The 20596-nt window shown below is 37.9% G+C and overlaps 1 protein-coding gene and 1 pseudogene across 3 annotated transcripts; both read left to right on the forward strand.

The window, feature by feature from the left end:
- On the forward strand, window positions 925-2969 carry LOC107611386 (annotated as a pseudogene).
- LOC107614261 (pentatricopeptide repeat-containing protein At1g20230-like) lies at window positions 13099-15415 on the forward strand. 3 transcript variants are annotated; one of them, XM_016316487.2, is made up of 3 exons: window positions 13109-13787; window positions 13857-14805; window positions 14984-15415. In XM_016316487.2, exons 2-3 carry the CDS (start codon window positions 14098-14100, stop codon window positions 14987-14989), a joined length of 714 nt encoding a protein of 237 aa, XP_016171973.1. In that variant the 5' UTR covers window positions 13109-13787; window positions 13857-14097; the 3' UTR covers window positions 14990-15415. The 3 variants fall into 3 exon arrangements, with proteins under 3 accessions (XP_016171972.1, XP_016171971.1, XP_016171973.1); XM_016316486.2 differs by having other exon boundaries at window positions 13099-14483; XM_016316485.2 differs by having other exon boundaries at window positions 13102-14805.

The raw sequence follows: 20596 nt of genomic DNA on the forward strand, positions 1-20596 counted from the left end.
TCTTAGCCCCATTACAACCTTGAAAAGACCTCATGATGTTTGCATTGCTACATTAAATATTTGTTGATTGGTTAGATGAAGAACAAAGTTTAGAAAGCATGACTAGAGAAGACTAGAGTGGATTACCTCCATTGAAGTTGCTATTCTAGTTTGTTTTCTTATTCCCTTACTCTTCCATATCCTTAATCTTTGTTCAGAGTTACAATTGGATTGCTTTTAGAATTTATTAATGCAAGAAGTACTTTTCTATTTAAATTTTATTATTTGTTTAATTGCTTCCAATTGATTTTAATTACTATGTTCCCTTTTTACTTCTCTTATAAAACAACGAAGATGGTATTCATGTTGACAGAGTAGACTCCCAACTTGACTTGGGGGTTGATTAAAAGGAGACCCTTGAGTTGGAATGCTCAAGTGATTAGTTAAATTGGAAGTTGTTAGCTAATTCTCTATTTACTAACGCTAGTCCTTCCCAAGAAAGAGGACTAGGATTTGCGAATAAGAGTTAACTCAATCACTTGACTTTTCTTTATTTAGTAAGTGTTAACTAGGTGAAAATAACAACCTTTTGATACTACATTTGAGAGAAGTCCAACAAGGATAGAACTTCCAATTAATCATTCTCCCAGTCAAGGCTTTTTAGTTTGAATATATAAATCTCTTTTAATTTTCATTGCGCTAATTTACAATTATTTATTTTCTGTCACTCAACTCTCAAAATTTCTCGGAAAACTCTTGATTAATAAGATAGCACCCTTTTGTCAACTCGTTGGGAGACGACCTGTGATTCATACTCCCAGTATTTTTTTATTCTAATTTTGTGACAACCTTTCTAAATTGATAAACGGATTTTAGCTGGTTAAGAACTGTACTCGCAACGTATTTCGTATATTAATTTCTTAATTGGCTTATTTCTGCTCCTATCATGGGTCAACCGTATCATGTGTGCTTCCTGCTTTGGGACAGTTGGAGGATGGAGTGGCTGTGAAACAAGTTCATGGTTATGAGATCAAACTGGGATTGGGATCGGATAGGTTTGTGGTCAGTGCGCTGCTTGATATATATGGGAAGTGTGGATGCATACAGGGGATATTGCAGGTGTTTGATGAGGTCGATTAGAGGGAAGTTGGTTATTTGAATGCTTTTCTAAATGGGTTATCGCGAAATGGTTTGATTGACACTGCATTGGAGGTGTTCAAGAAGTTCCTTCATGAAGGAGTTGAATTGAATGTTGTGACATGGACCTCTATGATACACAGTTGTGTGCAGAATGGGAAGGACATGGAAGCTTTGGAGCTTTTTAGAGAGATGCAGGCTCATGGAGTGGAGCCTAATGCTATAACGATACCAAGCTTGATTCCTACATGTGGACATATTTCAGCATTGAAGCATGGGAAGCAAACCTATTGCATTTCTCTCAGGAAGGGGATATTTGATGATGTTTACGTAAGTAGTGCATTGATAGATATGTATGCGAAGTGTGGAAGAATCCAGTTATCTCGGCTTTGTTTTGATAAAATGTTGGATCCAAATTTGGTTTCTTGGAATGCAGTAATGAAAGGATATGCAATGCATGGGAAGGCTAAGGAAACAATTGAGATGTTTCGAATTATACAAGAGAGTGGCATGGAGCCTGATGAGATTTTCTACACGTGTGTTTTATACGCATGTGCCCAAAATGGCTTAACTGAAGAAGGGAGGCAATATTTCAATAGCCTGTCAAAAGAACATGCCATTGAAACTAAAACGGAACACTATGCTTGCATGGTGATACCTCTTAGTCGTGCAGGGAAACTTGAAGAAGCTTATTCTCTCATCAAAGAAATGCCATTAGAACCTGATGCTTGTACCTGGAGAGCCTTACTAAGTTTCTGTAGAGTTCACCATAATTTGAGTTTAGGCGAGATTGCTGCAGAAAAGCTTTTCCTGTTAGAACCTGATAACCCGGGAAACTACATTCTTCTGTCCAACATCTATGCTTCAAAGGGCATGTGGGATGAAGTAGACAGAATTCGTGATGTAATGAAGAGTAAGGATTTGAGGAAAAATCCTGGCTATAGTTGGATTGAGATTGGAAACAAAGTACACACACTTGCTGCTGGTGACAAGACGCACCCACAAATGCAAGAGATATTGGAAAAATCGAAAAAGTTGAGTGTTGAGATGAAGAAATGTGTTCACCTTCCTAAGACTGGACTTGTGCTTCACGATGTGGAGGAACAAGAGAAGGAGCAAATATTGTGTGGGCACAGTGAGAAGTTGGCAGTAGTATTAGGACTACTCAACACGAGTTCGGGGCAGCCTCTTCAAGTGATTTAGAACCTGAGAATCTGTGGTGACTGCCATGCCGCTATAAAATTTATTAGTAGTTTGGAAGGGAGGAAAATTTTTATGAGAGACACAAATTATTTTTACCATTTCAAGGATGGTGTTTGCTTTTATTGAGATTATTGGTAATTTCTCATGAACTTCATTTCTAGAGACATCACGTTTCTGCCAAACACAGAATACACTAATCAAGATTATTTTTGTATACATTTGATGCGATGGAGTGTCAAGTTGAGAGCAATGGATGTGCATTGTCATTTTAGCAATTGGCAGTTAGATCATAGTTAGCTGTCCCCAGTGGGTTTCAGTTTGACAAATAAATATTTCTGTTCAGTCCCTTGTTCCGTTAACGGAGATCTTCTGTCAGCCGTATGATCTAGATTATACCAAAAGGCGATAGTAGTCTATATCAGCAGATTTTCCTTTTTAGTTCTGTCCATGTTGTTGGCAGATGCATGATTTAGCATCAATTAGAAAATTTAAAGACATCAATTAGAGATAATGTTCCTCACAAGCTAGCCTTCACAGCGTCCAGTATTTTTTGTGGAGCTGACCATGTGTTTCATCGGTTATAAATAACATTACTGTCAACTTGGGATAGAATTTTATTACTATCAATCCTACTTTTATTTTTGAATTCATCTGGGTATGATGATGACACTGCGTTCTGATCTCTATATTTTATGAAGTCAACAGCATCTTTTTTGTTTCTGCTGAATGAAATTGTGTATTCTGGGCATGGGAGTGTTGTTTTCTGCTCGTCTTTAGAAGGCATTTCATTGCACAGTTCGTGATACTCAGCCCCGCTCAAGTTATAAAGTACCCTAACTGCTTGATTGTATGGTTTAAACATCAAATTAATTTAGAAGGTATCTTTGATATTTAATACAACATTCATTTATTTCTTATTCTAATGTTATCCTTGGTGATCTTGATAGTGAAACCCTATTTGCACAGGTCCATATAATACAATCTTGATCAATCTATTTTTTGCCAATGTCATGAAATTGTGATTTGTTCTAATGATATGTTGTAATCAGGTAAGTATAAAACTTCTATCAATATTTGTTATGGTTTGAAGGGCTTCTTGGACTCCTGCAAGAACTCTGAGTAATTGTGAGTAATGTCTCGTGAAAAAGAACTTAATGCCATTGTTTATTGCATGATTGGTGCAGATAAACATTATTGAAGGAGCATTAAACATTATTGCAGTTTATGTCTGTATAAATGGCTAATACCTTAAATGAGTAACAGTTTATCAACAGTTGAACCAAACCAAGGTAGATTGGATCAACCAAGCAAACCAGACCGGATCGGAAGTAACCAAACTGGATCGAATCGACCAAGCAAACTACACCAGATTGCAGGTGTTTTGAACTTCCTAAACACCTCCAATGCAGTGTCAATAGAACCATTTCGCGACAACCCATTTAGAAAATCATTCAAAGAACCAACTTCCCTATGATCGACCTTATCAAACACTTGCAACATCCTTTATATGCATCTACACTTCCCATATATATCAAGCAGCGCACTGACCTCAAACCTATCCGATCCCAATCCCTGTTTCGCAGCCACTCCATCCTCCAAATTCCCCAAAGCAAGAAGCACACATGATACGGTTGACCCATCAGGAAAAAAACCTTTGTTCAGCACTGTCTTGAACAACTCCACAGCCTCAACATGCCACCCTACATTGCTGAACCAAGCAAGCATCCTATACCACAATACCAAATTGGGCTCCACCTCCTCACTCCTCATCACACTAAACATCTCCTTGGCCCTCTCAACAATCCCACGTCACGAGTAACCCGCGATAATCGCGCTCCAAAAGACAACATCCCTCTCAGGCATTTCATCAAACAGTCGTTGGGCATCCTGGTGCACGAAATTGGAAATCACAGTTCTTCACAAATTCGCACAACTAACCAGCAAGTGCACTGGGTCGTCCAAGTAATACCTTACATGAGTAAGGGTCGATCCCACGGAGATTGTTGGCTTGAAGCAATCTATGGTTATCTTGTAACTCTTAGTCAGGACCGTCAAAAGGTACAAAATTTTTTTTCTAAAATGTCATGAGATCCAAAATAAATCTCTAAAAGTTGTTTAAATACTAAACTAGTAACCTAGGTTTACAGAAAATGAGTAAACTATGATAGATGGTGCAGAAATTCACTTCTAGGGCCCACTTGGTGTGTGCTGGGGCTGAGACTTAAGCTTCTCATGTGCATGGGCTGTTTTGGGCGTTCAACGCCAGGTTGTAACCTGTTTCTGGCGTTGAACTCCAACTTGTAACTTGTTTCTGGCGCTGGACGCCAGACTGCAACATGGAACTGGCGTTGAACGCCAGTTTACGTCGTCTATCCTTGAGCAAAGTATGAACTATTATATATTGCTGGAAAGCCCTGGATGTCTACTTTCCAACGCAATTGAAAGCACGCCATTTGAACTCCTGTAGCTCCAGAAATTCCATTCCGAGTGCAGAGAGGTCAGAATCCAACAACATCAGCAATCCTTTTTCAGCCGAATCAGATTTTTGCTCAGCTCCCTCAATTTCAGCCAGAAAATACCTGAAATTACAAATTACAGAACAAACTCATAGTAAAGTCCAGAAATCCTATCCACTGATGCTCAAAGCCTTGTCTTGGATCCTTTTTACCCTTGCCTTTTGGTTTTAAGGGCTATTGGCTTTTTGCTCTTGCCTTTTGGTTTTAAGAGCTTTGGCTTTTTCTGCTTGCTTTTTCTTTTTCTTTCTCTATTTTTTTTTCTGCAAGCTTTTGTATTCACTGCTTTTTCTTGCTTCAAGAATCATTTTTATGATTTTTCAGATTATTAATAACATGTCTCATGTTCATCATTCTTTCAAGAGCCAACGTATTTAACAGTCTTAAACATCAAATTCAAAAGACATATGCACTGTTCAAGCATTCATTCAGGAGATAGAAAGTGTTGCCACCACATGTAAATAATTAGAATTTTTCTTGTAAAAAAAACTCGAAATTTATTGCCTCTTATTCTAAAAAAATTCTTCTATTTTATTCATGTTTAATGATGATGATAAAATTAAATTATAGCTTAATTGGAGATAAAATAAAAAATATAGATACTAATTACTACTATATGACTCCTAAGGTAAAACTAAAATAAAAATAGTTATCACAGAGTTAAGGCTAAGATTGGAATTTAACAACCTTTGTTCTGGGAAGTGGATGTTCCTCTAATCTGCGAGGTGCTTGGTCCTTCAAGAGATAATTTCTGGCGCTTCAATTCCCTTAAATCACGCCCTTGCTCCTCCTGTTCTTTAACCAAATAGCAAAGAATGCTACTTTGTTCCTTCTATTCTTTCTTTATTTGTTCCATAGCTTCTTGCATCTTGGTAATAGATGTTTCAAGATACTCCCAGTATTCAGATTGAGGGATTTTTGGGAGAATTTCCTGTGTTCTCTTCTTGATAGGGTCATCCTGTGCTTGTTGTTTTTTCATTGATGCTTTGGTGATTGGCCGCTCAACTGAGATATACTCAGTTATTCCCATCTTTGTAACACTCTCTTTCTTGCCTCTTGGAGTGGGTTGTTTTCCTTTAGGAGCCATGATCTTAGTGGGTATGGTTTAGTGATCACGGATAAACACACCAAACTTAGAGGTTTGCTTGTCCTCAAGCAAAAGAAAAGAAAGGAGAGGGATAGAAGGAGAGCTATTGTAGGATGGTGGATGAGAGGAAGGAGGCCGAATGGGTTTTTAAAAGGGAGGGGGGGTTTTCGAAAATAGGGAGAAAGATAAGATAGAAGATATGATTTTAAAAAAAAATAAGTATGATAAGAAAAGATATAATTTAAAATTGAAAAGATATGAAAGATATTTGAAAAAGATAAAATTGGATTTTTGAAAAAGATAATATGGAGATTTGAAAAAGATATTGATTAGTTGAAAAGATTTTTGAATGAAAAGAGATAGATTTGTTTTGAAAATTTTGAAAAAGAGTTGAGTTGGATTGAAAAAAAGGATTTGTGCTTATGGATTAAGATACATTTAATATTTTTAAAGATGGGTTTTTAGAAATTAGGGATTTTAGAAATCAGGGTTTGTAACATGTTTATGCAAGAAATCATGAATTGAAACATGAAAATTAAGATTAAAATGAAAAATATGAAGAAAAAAACGAATTTACCTCCTCCCCACCATCCTGGCGTTTGAACGCCCAAACGCTGCATGTTTTGGGCGTTCAACGCCCAACTGCTGCTTCTCCTGGGCGTTCAACAACGCCCAGCTGTTGCTTCTTTCTGGCGTTGAACGCCAGGAACTCCTTTGTCACTGGGCGTTTTTCTGAACGCCCAGGACGTTGTAAATCTGGCGTTAAACGCCCAGAAGGAGCTTCTTTCTGGCGTTCAACGCCTAGAAGCTGCTTCTTTCTGGCATTTAATGCCCAGATGGCTATCCTTACTGGCGTTCAACGCCCAGTTGATGCTTCTTTTGGGCGTTCAATGCCCAAAACAGACTTTTACTGGCGTTTTCTTGCTAGTGAGCTCTTTTTCTCTGTTTTGTGTGCAGAGTCCTTCTGTAACCCTGTAAACTTATACAATTGACTCGTTACCTTAGTATCAATGAACTTTATATAAACAAATAAAATCAAGAATAGGGCAAAATGCTTAGAGGAAGTGATGCCCCATGGCTGGGTTGCCTCCCAGCAAGCGCTTCTTTATTGTCTTTAGCTGGACCTTGCTGAGCTTTTAATTTAGCTTCAGTCTTGAGCACTCTTGCTCAATATTGCCTTCAAGATAGTGCTTGATTCTCTATCCATTAACAATGAACTTCTTATCAGAATCAATATCTTGAAGTTCCACATAACCATATGGTGATACACTTGTAATCACATATGGTCCCCTCCACCGGGATTTCAGTTTTCCGGGGAATAGCCTGAGTCTAGAGTTAAACAACAGAACCTTTTGTCCTGGTTCAAAGATTCTAGATGACAGCTTTCTGTCATGCCACTTTTTTTATTTCTCTTTATAAAGCTTGGCATTTTCGAAAACAGTGAATCTGAATTCCTCTAGCTCATTTAGCTGAAGCAATCTTTTTTCTCCAGCTAATTTGACATCAAAGTTCAGGAATCTGGTTGCCCAGTAGGCTTTATGTTCCAGTTCCACGGGCAGGTGACATGCCTTACCATATACAAGTTGGTATGGAGAGGTCCCTATAGGAGTCTTAAATGCTGTTCTGTATGCCCACAGAGCATCATCCAAGCTTCTTGCCCAATCCTTTCTACGGATATTTACAGTCCGTTCTAGGATTCTTTTTAGCTCTCTTTTAGAGACTTCAGCATGCCCATTAGTTTGTGGATGATATGGAGTTGCCACCTTGTGGCGAATCCCATACCGGACCATGGCAGAGTAAAACTGTTTGTTGCAGAAGTGAGTGCCCCCATCACTGAGTAGTACTCTAGGGACCCCAAACCTGCTGAAGATATATTTCTGGAGGAACTTCAGCACTATTTTAGTATCATTGGTGGGTGTGGCAACGGCCTCTACCCATTTTGATACGTAGTCAACTGCCACCAGAATATAAGTGTTTGAGTATGATGGTGGGAAAGGTTCCATGAAGTCAATTCCCCATACGTCAAACAACTCAATCTCCAAGATTCCTTGTTGAGGCATGGCGTAACCATGAGGCAGATTACCAGCTCTTTGGCAACTGTCATAGTTACGTACAAACTCTCGGGAATCTCTATAGAGTGTGGGCCAATAGAAGCCACATTGGAGGACCTTGGTAGCTGTTCACTCACATCCGAAATGGCCTCCATATTGTGATCCATGGCAATGCCATAGGATCCTCTGTGCTTCTTCTCTAGGCACACACCTACGGATTATTCCGTCTGCACATCTCTTGAAGAGATAGGGTTCATCCCACAAGTAGTACTTTGCATCAGTGATTAATTTTTTTTTGTTGCCTGTTGTACTCTTTGGGTATGAACCTTGCAGCTTTATAGTTTGCAATGTCTGCAAACCATGGTGTTTCCTGAATGGCAAATAATTGCTCATCCGGAAAAGTCTCAGAGATCTCAAGAGAGGGTTGGGATGTCCCTTCTACTGGCTCTATCCTGGACAGATGATCAGCCACTTGGTTCTCTGTCCCTTTTCTGTCTCTTATTTCTATATCAAACTCTTGCAGAAGCAACACCCCCCACCATATTAGAGAAAATAGAGAGCATGCATCTCTGGAAGGTTGCAGGCGCATTACACAGCCCAAACGGCATCCTTCTATAAGCAAACACTCCAGATGGACATGTGAATGCTGTTTTCTCTTGATCCTGGGGATCTACTGCAATCTGATTATAGCCTGAGTAGCCATCCAAAAAGTAGTAATAATCATGACCTGCCAATCTTTCTAGCATCTGGTCTATGAATGGTAAAGGAAAATGATCCTTTTTGGTGGCTGTATTGAGCCTTCTGTAGTCAATACACATGCGCCACCCTGTAACTGTTCTTGTAGGAACCAGTTCATTCTTTTCATTATGAACCACTGTCATGCCTCCCTTTTTGGGGACAACTTGAACAGGACTCATCCAGGGGCTATCAGAAATAGGATAAATAATCCCAGCCTCCAGTAATTTGGTGACCTCTTTCTGCACCACTTCCTTCATGGCTGGATTTAGCCGCCTCTGTGGTTGAACCACTGATTTAGCATTATCCTCCAATAAGATTTTGTGCATGCATCTAGCTGGGCTTATGCCCTTAAGGTCACCTATGGACCACCAAAAAGCTGTCTTGTGTGTCCTTAGCACTTGAATCAGTGCTTCCTCTTCCTGTGGATTTAAAGCAGAGCTTATGATCACTGGAAAAGTGTCACCTTCTCCCAGAAATGCATATTTCAGGGATGGTGGTAATGGTTTGAGCTCGGATTTAGGAGGTTTTTCCTCTTCCAGAGGAAATTTCAGAGGCTCTTTCATTTCCTCTAAATCCTCCAAATCAGGCTGAACATCTTTAAAGATGTCTTCCAACTCTGATTCGAGACTCTCAGCCATGTTGATCTCTCAAAGAGTCAATAAGATCAACTTTCATGCAGTCTTTTGATGTGTCTGGATGCTGCATGGCTTTGACAGCATTCAACTTAAACTCATCCTCATTGACTCTCAAGGTTATTTCCCCCTGTTGGACATCAATGAGAGTTTGTCCAGTTGCTAGGAAGGGTCTTCCTAGAATGAGAGTAGCACTCTTGTGCTCCTCCATTTCCAGCACTACAAAGTCAGTGGAAAAGGCGAATGGCCCAATTCTGACAATCATGTCTTCAATCACGCCTGATGGGTATTTAATGGAGCCATCAGCAAGTTGGAGACATATCCGGGTTGGTTTAACTTCTTCAGTTAAACCAAGCTTTCTGATAGTGGATGCAGGTATTAGGTTGATGCTTGTCCCAAGATCACATAAAGCTGTCTTGGTACAATTACCTTCTAATGTGCATGGTATCAGAAAACTCCCAGGGTCTTTAAACTTTTCAGGAAAGCTTTTCAGAATGACTGCACTGCATTCTTCAGTGAGGAGAACTCTTTCAGTTTCTCTTCAATCCTTCTTATGACTCAAGATCTCTTTCATGAACTTGGCATAAGAAGGTATTTGCTCAAGTGCCTCTGCAAACGGAATCTTTATTTCAAGAGTCCTCGTTCAACGCCAGATCCTTTCCTATTTCTGGCATTGAACGCTAGTCCTTGCTTGTTTCTGGCGTTGAACGCCAGTCCTGAGCATGGTTGGGCGTTGGTCTGGGCGTTCAGCGCCAGCCTTCCACCCAATTTCTGGCGTTTTAGCGCCAGAATTATTTTTCCCTGGGCTCTTACTGTCCTTAGGTGGATTTGGGGTGGTTTGCTCATTTCTTGGCTTCTTGCTGCCTTGAGGTGGGGTATTTAATGTCTTCCCACTTCTTAATTGAACTGCTTGGCATTCTTCTGTTATTTGTTTTGACAGCTGCTACTTTGTTTGCTTCAATTGTTCTTCCGTATTTATATTAGCCATCCTTGTCTCTTGTAGTCTATCCTTGAATTCGGCTAACTGCTTTGTTAGAAAGTCCAATTGCTGATTGAATTCGGCAGCTTGTTTTACAGGACTGAGTTCAGCAGTTACTGTTTTAACCTCTTCTTTCATGGAAGGGTCACTGCTTAGGTACAGATGCTGATTTCTGGCAACTGTATCAATGAGCTCTTGAGCTTCTTCAATTGTCTTTCTCATGTGAATAGATCCACCAGCTGAGTAATCTAGAGACATCTGAGCTCTTTCTGCAAGCCCATAGTAGAAGATGTCTAACTGAACCCACTCTGAAAATATTTCAGAGGGGCATTTTCGTAGCATCTCTCTGTATCTCTCCCAGGCATCATAAAGAGATTCATTATCCCCTTGTTTAAAGCCTTGGATGTCCAGCCTTAGCTGTGTCATCCGTTTTGGAGGAAAGTATTGATTCAGGAATTTTTCTGTCAGCTATTTCCATGTCCTTATACTGGCCTTAGGTTGGTTATTTAACCACCTCTTAGCTTGGTCTTTTACAGCAAATGAAAACAGTAATAATCTGTAGACATCCTGATCTACTTCCTTATCATGTACTGTGTCAGCAATCTGTAAAAACTGTGCCAGAAACTCTGTAGGTTCTTCCTGTGGAAGACCGGAATACTGGCAACTTTGCTGCACCATGATAATGAGCTGAGGATTCAACTCAAAGCTACTGACTCCAATGGAGGGTATGTAGATACTGCTCTCATATGAAGCAGTAGAGGGGTTAGCATATGACCCCAGAGTCCTCCTGGACTGTTCATTTCCGCTTAGGTCCATGATGGAGAAAGGGAGATGATGTAAAATAGAAGAAAAATATTTTATTTATTTAATTATTTATTTATTTCAAAAACAAAATAAATTAAAATAAATAAAAATGGGTGAAGATTTTCGAAAAAAATGAGGAGAGAGAGAGTGGTTAGGAAATTTTGAAAAGGATATGATGATTTTTGAAAAAGGTTTTAAATTTTGAAATAAAAATCTGAATTTTAAAGGTAAATTTCGAAAATTTGCTTTAAAATAGAGAGAGAAGATATTTTTGAATTTAAAGAAGAGAGAGAAAAACAATAAGATAGCACCAGATTTAAAATTTTTTAGATCTAATGCTCCTTGTTTTCGAAAATTTTGGAGGGAAAACACCAAGGAACACCAAACTTAAAAATTTTAAGATCAAGACACAAGGAAAACTCAAGAACACTTTGAAGACTCACAAGAGCACAAGAACATGAAGAAAGAACACCAAACTTAAAATTTTTAGAAAACCAAACTAAAATTTTCGAAAAACAAAGAAAAATCAACAAGAAAACTCCAAACTTAAAGTTTGGCACAAGATTTATTCAAAGAAAATTTTTTGAAAAAGATTTTAAAAATAGGATAGCCAATTATTAAGAACATAAGCACCACGCTCTAGCTAATTGAGCTATAAATTTAAAGTGTTTTAACAAGGTATAAATAATAAAAGACTCTAAACCAAAAAGAAAAATTTTTCCTAATCTAAGCAACAAAATAAACCGTCAGTTGTCCAAACTCAAACAATCCCCAGCAACGGCACCAAAAACTTGGTGCACGAAATTGGAAATCACAGTTCTTCACAAATTCGCACAACTAACCAGCAAGTGCACTGGGTCGTCCAAGTAATACCTTACGTGAGTAAGGGTCGATCCCACGGAGATTGTTGGCTTGAAGCAATCTATGGTTATCTTGTAACTCTTAGTCAGGAAAACAATAAAATAATTCACTTATCAAATTTGATTGCAAGGAATAAAAGGGCAGAACACAAATTATACTTGTATGCAATGATAGAGAATATGTTGGAGTTTTGGAGATACTTTGTCTTCTGAAATTCTGCTTTCCTCTATTTTCATCACATTCATATTGAATTGCAAATTGATATCTTAGATAGGAACACGCATGTTTGAATGGAAAACAGAAATACTTGCATTAGTTCATCGAGACACGGCATAGCTCCTCACCCCCAACAATGGAGTTTAGAGACTCATGCCGTCAAAAGGTACAAAGTTTTTTTTCTAAAATGTCATGAGATCCAAAATAAATCTCTAAAAGTTGTTTAAATACTAAACTAGTAACCTAGGTTTACAGAAAATGAGTAAACTATGATAGATGGTGCAGAAATCCACTTCTGGGGCCCACTTGGTGTGTGCTGGGGCTGAGACTTAAGCTTCTCATGTGCATGGGCTGTTTTGGGCATTCAACGCCAGGTTGTAACCTGTTTCTGGCGTTGAACTCCAACTTGTAACTTGTTTCTGGCGCTGGACGCCAGACTGCAACATGGAACTGGCATTGAACGCCAGTTTACGTCGTCTATCCTTGAGCAAAGTATAAACTATTATATATTGCTGAAAAGCCCTGGATGTCTACTTTCCAACGCAATTGGAAGAGCGCCATTTGGACTCCTGTAGCTCCAGAAATTCCATTCCGAGTGCAGAGAGGTCAGAATCCAACAACATCAGCAATCCTTTTTCAGCCGAATAAGATTTTTGCTCAGCTCCCTCAATTTCAGCCAGAAAATACCTGAAATTATATAAAAACACACAAACTCATAGTAAAGTCCAGAAATATGAATTTTGCCTAGAAACTAATGAAAATAAACTAAAAACTAACTAAAACATACTAAAAACTATATGAAATTAACCCCAAAAAGCGTATAAAATATCCACTCATCACATCCCCAATACTATCACACTTCAGATACATATGCACTAGAGAAGACGCCAAAATTGAATTCAAGGCATAACCAGACGCAAAAGCATACCCATGAAACTGTAGCCTAGGCTTCAAGGCTTGCAACGCAGCACAGGCTTTGATTGCACTCGGGAGAAGGAACCCATCAAGGGCAAGACCCTTATGACCCATGAGGGAGAAGAGGCAGAGAACGACATCGTATTCGTGGGACCTGACAAAGGCATTGAGGATAGTGGTGAAGGAAGGAAGGGTTGGATTGGAGAAGAAATGGAGTACGAGGTTTGTGACTTGTGAAAAGTAGAGATTGTTAGCGTAGTGAGAGAGAAGCCTTGTGGCGATGTAGGTGTCGTCGTAGAGTTCCAGTTTGAGAATGTGTGCGTGGGATTGACGGGCGTGGGAGAAGGTAATGGTGCTGGAACTCAGGCATTGCGAGATTATGTTGTAGATTCCGTTGAACATAGAGGGCTTAAAAAAATCTCTTTGTTGGGGTTGTGTTTGACTGTTCTTGTTAGTGTTGCGATGTGTGGAAGGGAGGAAGACAAAGTGGGATTGGGGTTTTCGGTGCAGACATGATTGAAGGTTTATTGTCACTATTGCATAGCTTGTTTAGCATACTTTGCTATAAGATGCGATGAGGTTAGAGAGACAGCTGCAAAGAGCATCGCCTACCACGACGGATCAGAGGATCAAAGCATCACAAGTTGCTCTTCTGTATGATTTCCTAAAATGGTAAGAGAATGAATTAGTTTTTCCAATAATGATTACTCTTGAATTAAATTTCTTTCATAATTCTTACAGAAGAGCAACTTGTGAAGCTTTGATCCTCCGATTCGTCGTGGTAGGCAATGCTCTTTGCAGCTGTCTCTCTAACCTCATCGCATCTTATAGCAGAGTATGCCAAATAATCTATCCAATAGCAATAATAAACCTTCATTCATGTCCGCACCGAAAACCGCAATCGCACTTTGTCTTCCTCCTTCCCACCCATCGCAACATTAACAACAACAGTCAAACACAACCCGAACAAAGAAATTTTTTTATGCCCTCAATCTACAACATAATCTCCCAATGCCTGAGTTCCAGCACCATTACACTTTCCCACGCGCGTCAATCTCACGTGCACATTCTCAAGCTCGGCCTCTACGGCGACACCTACATCGCCACAAAGCTTCTCTCTCACGACGCCAACAATCTCTATTTTTTACAAGTCACAAACCTCGTACTCCATTTCTTCCCCAATCCAACCCTCCCTTCCTTCACCACTATCATCAACGCCTTCGCCAGGTCCCACCAATACGACGCCGCTCTCTATCTCTTCTCCCTCATGGGTCATAAGGGTCTTGCCCCTGATGGGTTCCTTCTCCTGACTACAATCAAAGCATGTGCTGCGTTGCAAGCCTTGATCCCTGGGCTGCAGTTTCATGGGTATGATTTTGTGTCTAGTTATGCCTTGGATTCAATTTTGGCGTCTTCTCTGGTGCATATGTATCTGAAGTGTGATAGTATTGGGGATGCCCATCGATTGCTTGATGAAATGTCTGAGAGGCATGTTGTCGTTTGGAGCGCAATTATCGTGGGTTACTCGCAACGTGGGATGGTTGAGAGGGCCAAGGAGATGTTTAGTGAGATGAGGATTGAGGGGGTGGAGCCCAATTTGGTATCGTGGAATGGGATGCTTGCTGGGTTCAGCAATGCAGGGTGGCATGTTGAGGCTGTGGAGTTGTTCAAGACATCTAAGTGGGAAATGGTATAGGGATATAGTCCTTTTGTCTGATTGCTATGTTTTTTTCAGATTTGGTGGATGGCCAGCAAGTTTAATGCAAGAAATCTATTGAATTTTGAATGATTTTAGATAGGATGTTAGACCTCAGGATCTATGAATAAGGTGTGATTTATAAGTATTAATTTCATCTTGATTGTTGCAGTTTTGAAGTGACAAGGAAAATCCGCATCCTAGAAAATGGCGTAAATGAGAAAATTGCATGTGGGGAATTATCAGCTGAAATGTTTGGGGATATCTTTTATTGGCACATTCCAATACTAGCAATGACAGCTGATGTAACTCAGGCTTCAAATGAAGAGTGCAAAAAGTGTGGGATGGCACAGTATCTAGCTAACCTCATCTCAGTTGAAGGTTCTTTTTCTGCATATAGCAAGAAACTAGCTAGGACCATAAGGTGGACAGTAGTAGAATTGGAAATTCAATACATCAGTTTCTGAAACTGTCTACCTACCATAAGATAGATTAAGGGCAGTATGATTCTTCATTTTCAGCATTGTTTATGCATTTTTCCCAGCTCAATACATTTTTCCCAGTTCAATATATTCACCTGTGGAAGTAACATGCTCTTTTTTAAGTATTATATTTTATCCAAAATGATTTACAAACTTTATAAACCTAGCAGGCCGATAGTTTATTGAGAGACACCAAATCGACTACTTACATAAATGTCAACAAAAATTAAATACTTAGTTAGTTGTTAGCTATCAAATAAATATCGATTGTTCTTCATTTCCATTATCGCTGAAACCGGCGACATCTCACCCTAAAAAGATAAATCTTCATCTCATAATTTTTGTTGAAAAATAATTCACAAATAAATCCTCTAAAGTTATCTGATATATGTATAATAGTTAATAAGGGCATTTATATTTCCTAAATGCATCTGTATTTTTGCTTGTTGCCCTCAGATGTTGAGATAAAGAGTGAGTAAAGATTTTCCAAAACCTTTACACTTCAAAATTACAAACCACCACTTTGTTATACACCCAATTCCTCTCTATTACACTATTAAAATAAAATATCGTTAAAAAAAAGCATGTGTAGTTTTGATATACCTTAAAAGGTATGAATGTAATTTACTGTTATTATTAAGATTATTATTTGGTTAGAAAAGTAAGATACTAAGATCGAGCTAAAAAAAGTTAAACTGGACAGGTGCAAATGCCTTTTTAATAATGTAAATCCAGGGCAATGGAATAACACAATGTCCTAAATTGACATTTATTCACATTATAACAGTAACAATTAAGTTATTAAGGTATTAGAATTTACAATTCTAACCTACAATACAAGTATTCTGAAAATAAAAAGGCTAGATCATGCCAACAAGAACCTAAGAGAGGGGAAAATAATTCAGAATAAGAAGGAAGAGCAAATCAAATCCACCTGACAATATCCAACATCAGAATCGCATAAAGAATAAACAACAAGAACACGTCTAAGAGCAGCATGTCCCTCGGGAGTGTCCAACCATGGATGGCCATGAAAGGTTTGTGGCAGATCCTGTACATATGCATGAAGAATTATTAGAGAAAGGGAGATATAATCAGTAATTTTAACATGCAATATAATATATAGATTATAACTCTATGGCTTTTTGTTGATAAGGACATCATTCAAAAGTCCAGCCCATGTATTGCTGTCACTGGGTCCACTAGAATACGTCGAGACAAGGGAAAACTGAGGATATGATGTAATTTCGACAGTAGAAGGATATTAGTTGAAGTACGCCATGCCATTTGGAACAGGATGAAAAGGAATAGGGAGGACTCCACCATAAGGTTGATAAGGATGGACCACTGGATAATGATGCATAGGATATTGTGGCAATCCTGATTTCTTGGTTGTGGCTGCACCTGGAACTTCCGCCACTTCTATTCCTGGTGTGTTGGTCTTATCTTTTAATGTCTCTTGAGTTAGAGTGATTTCTTCGATCTAAACATAAATCATAATTTTCAAATAATTACGATACAAAATGAACAAGACAACTGACACAAAAATTGGACCCCAATCAGCCATTTTCAAAAATCAAATAAACTCCTTGGTCTTATTATTATTTCAATCTATGCTGTGGTGGTTGCAAATTGCATTGAGAAATGATATGTGGAAATTAAGTGGGAATGAGACTTAAAAAGAAAATGGGAAAAAAGTGTTAATTTGTTGCCTTTAATTTTGGTACAAGAGACAAACAATTGATGATAAGAAAAATAAATAAATAAATAAAAATAAAGTGAAGGTTTAGAAATCAAGCTATTCCGATTCAGATTTATATATGCAACTCCCAAAATCCTCTTTGGCACACTGATTTTCTCCCTGGATTACTTTCATCTATGTTTATTTCAGTCCAAGGATAGGAGAAAACTTATATCTAATTCCACTTTAAAGGTTTGTTCCAACTGAATCAGTAAACAAAATAAAAAGCAAAAATTATTGAAAAGACAGACTATAATTATCAACTCCAAAAACTATACCATCCCATGCATCAAACACATGATAAGATGAGCACAAGTATTGAGAACTAACCAATAACTATCAAACTTGTCCCATCCCAAATTACAAGATAGTGAAGAATATGATCTAAAAGCATCAACAAATTATTTTTATTAGTGCAAAACTTTAATTGACTTGATTCACCATAAACTAAATTCACGATTATTAATAGTGCATAAAATTGGAGAAAAGTAAATGAAATAGCATCTTAAAGAAATACTAAGCTTGAACATTTCCTGACAAGCAGATATATAAAGAATGACAATAGCAATATAGGAGTACTAGGATGAAAAAGATACTAAAATAAATTATTGACAATGTGTCTTCTTTTAGGAAGTACCAGCACATAGGACCCAAGAAATTGAATGACTTCAGATTTATTGATTAATTAGGCCAAAAAGAAAGAAAGAAGGAAATCATGGAACTATATAATTTTGCATCACTAAAAAATACAGGTACTAGCTATGTGTTATGTTATTGCTAACTTACCAAGGAAGAACCTAAGACAAATCTTGAATACATATGAGAGGCCATACACAAAAATTCATAAGGAAAACTATATGTATTAACGAAGTAAATCTTAAAAAGAGTTAGCTGAAAATTTTATCAGAAGAAGGGATGTACCTGCTCACTATGTCCCTGGAGAAAGTAATTGACGAACGGATTTTCTGTCAGTAAAGAATTTTATAAAAATAATCAAGTTGTAGGTATAGCTTCTAAACCAACAAAGAATCCTTTCGTACAAAAATTTTGGTTGTCACAAGTAACAAAACCCAATAAAGTTTATAACCGAAGTATTTAAACCTCGGGTTGTCTCTCAAGGAATTGCAGGGAGGTGTATTTATTATTGGTTATGAGTTTTCTGGGAAATTTGGAGTTTGGGCAATGGGCACAAGCATATGATTGTAAATTAAAGCAATGAAAATTAAAAGAGATTTATATTATTCTAAATAAAAAGCTTTGAATAGAAGAATGATTAATTGGAAGTTCTATCCTTGTTGGAATTCTCTCAAGCGTAGTATAAAGAGGTTATTGTTTTCACTTAGTTAATCCTTACTAAATAAAGAAAAGTCAAGTGATTGAGCTAACTCTTGTTCGCAAATCCTAGTCCTCTCTCTTGGGAAGGTCTAGCGTTAGTAAATACAGAATTAGCCAACAACTTCCAATTTAACTATCCACTTGAGCATTCCAACTCAAGTGTCTCCTCTTAATCAACCCCATATCAAGTTCGGAATCTACTCTGCCATCTTGCATACCATCTTCGTTGTTGGGAGTTTGGAATAGAAAAGAGAGATGATAATTGAAATAAATTGGAAGCAATTAAATAAACAATAAAATTAAATGAAAAAGTACTCTTTGAATTAATAATTTAAATGAATATTGAACCTGGAATTGAGAAGAAGAAGTCCTAAAATTAAGAGAAATCCTAAATCCTAAATCCTAAAACCTAAGAGAGAGGAGAGAGCCCCTCTCTCTCTAAAACTATATTTAAAACCTAAAATTGTGAATTATGAATGATATTTTGTTTATGAATGAATGGATTCTCCCACTTTATAGCCTCTAATCTGTGTTTTCTGGGCCAAAAACTGGGTCAGAAACAGCCCAGAAATCACTGGGGACGAATCCAAACACGTGCAGGTCGCTGGTTTCGCACAGATCCATGCGTGCGCGTGGAATCACGCATGTGCATCACTTTTATTTAGGGCAACTATGGCAATTTATATATCATTTCGAAGCCCCAGATGTTAGCTTTCCAACGCAACTAGAACCGCCTCATTTGGACCTCTGTAGCTCAAGTTATGACCGTTTGAGTGCGAAGAGGTCAGGCTGGACAGCTTAGCAATTTCTTCAACTTCTTGTATTCCTTCTAATTTTGCATGCTTCCTTTCCATCCTCTAAGCCATTCCTGCCCTGTAATCCCTGAAATCACTTAACGCACATATCACGGCATCTAATGGTAATAAGAGAGGATTAATATTAGCAAATATAAGGCCAAAGAAGCATGTTTTCAATCATAGCACAAAATCAGGAAGGAAAACGTAAAACATGCGAATTGTATGAATAAGTGTGAGAATAATGGATAAAATCCACTAGATTAAGCATAGGATAAACCCTAAAAATGAGATTTATCAGTAATAAACAAGACTTCCCACTTGAGGCAAAGAGACAAGAATGCCAGCACAAGCATGCCACAGTTATGAATTCAAAGTCTTTCTCACCCCTGAATTTACCATCATCATTAAAAGAAGGCGAAAAAGGTTAACGGTGAAATATTGAGCTTGATGAATGATGAAACCATATAATTAACCATCCATGATTAATTAATAGGAAAAGATTAAGTGAAAAGATAAAACAAAGATTACAAAACAGAGTGCTCTTGCATTTCCTTGAGGTGCTTCATCTCAGCAACTAGAGTTTGACCCCGCAACAACACTAACACCACAAGTTTTAACCTTTTCTTCTAAGGAAGACATTAATGTTACACCACTCTCTATGTTTTTAAACATAAACCACCTAAAAAAGGAACTTCTTTTTCTACTCCTTCATAAACAACCTTAAAAAAAACTTCACATAAGCCTCACCCCCACCAAACCAAACAACCCCCAAAACACAAGCTTCAAATGAGGATGATTTTCACTACCCCATTTTCACAAACACAAGTGACGCATAGAAAACATAATATGGGGTGTTTGAGCTGGGACCATATACTAGTATTAGTATTAATGATGTCGTTGTTAATATGAGAATGAGAATGAGAATCTCATGGTCCTTATAAGTTGTTGAAGGAAACAAAGAAGAATCCAAAAGAGAACAAAGAACCTGCAAAAAGTGCAAATCTTTGTTTTTTATCTTCTCATAAAGAAGAAAAGGGTGGCATATAGTAGACGTAGCAAAGTGGACTGGGATCAAATTAAGAATGAGTTAAAAGCCATCATCAATTTGCAACACAAGATTTACTCAAGAGTTAAGGCAATGAAACTAAAATAACTTTAATCACAAATTCCTGAAATAATGTCAGTCCTCTTTATACACTCTTCTTTATTCTCTTCACTCAAAAATCTCTTCATCATAGAATTATCCATTAAATAAACTCCAGATTCTGTAGCTCCACCAAAACAGAAATAATAAATAAAACAAAACATCCCACTATATGTTCACTCTTGGGTCAGAAGAATCACAATGTCAGTCCTTCAACCACTGAGAATTATCGTCTTTGTGGTTATCAAGGCAACATCTCAGTTACAAAAAAAAAAAAAAAAGTCGT

Source organism: Arachis ipaensis, chromosome B08, assembly GCF_000816755.2.
Source record: "Arachis ipaensis cultivar K30076 chromosome B08, Araip1.1, whole genome shotgun sequence".
NCBI classification, from domain to species: Eukaryota; Viridiplantae; Streptophyta; class Magnoliopsida; order Fabales; family Fabaceae; genus Arachis; species Arachis ipaensis.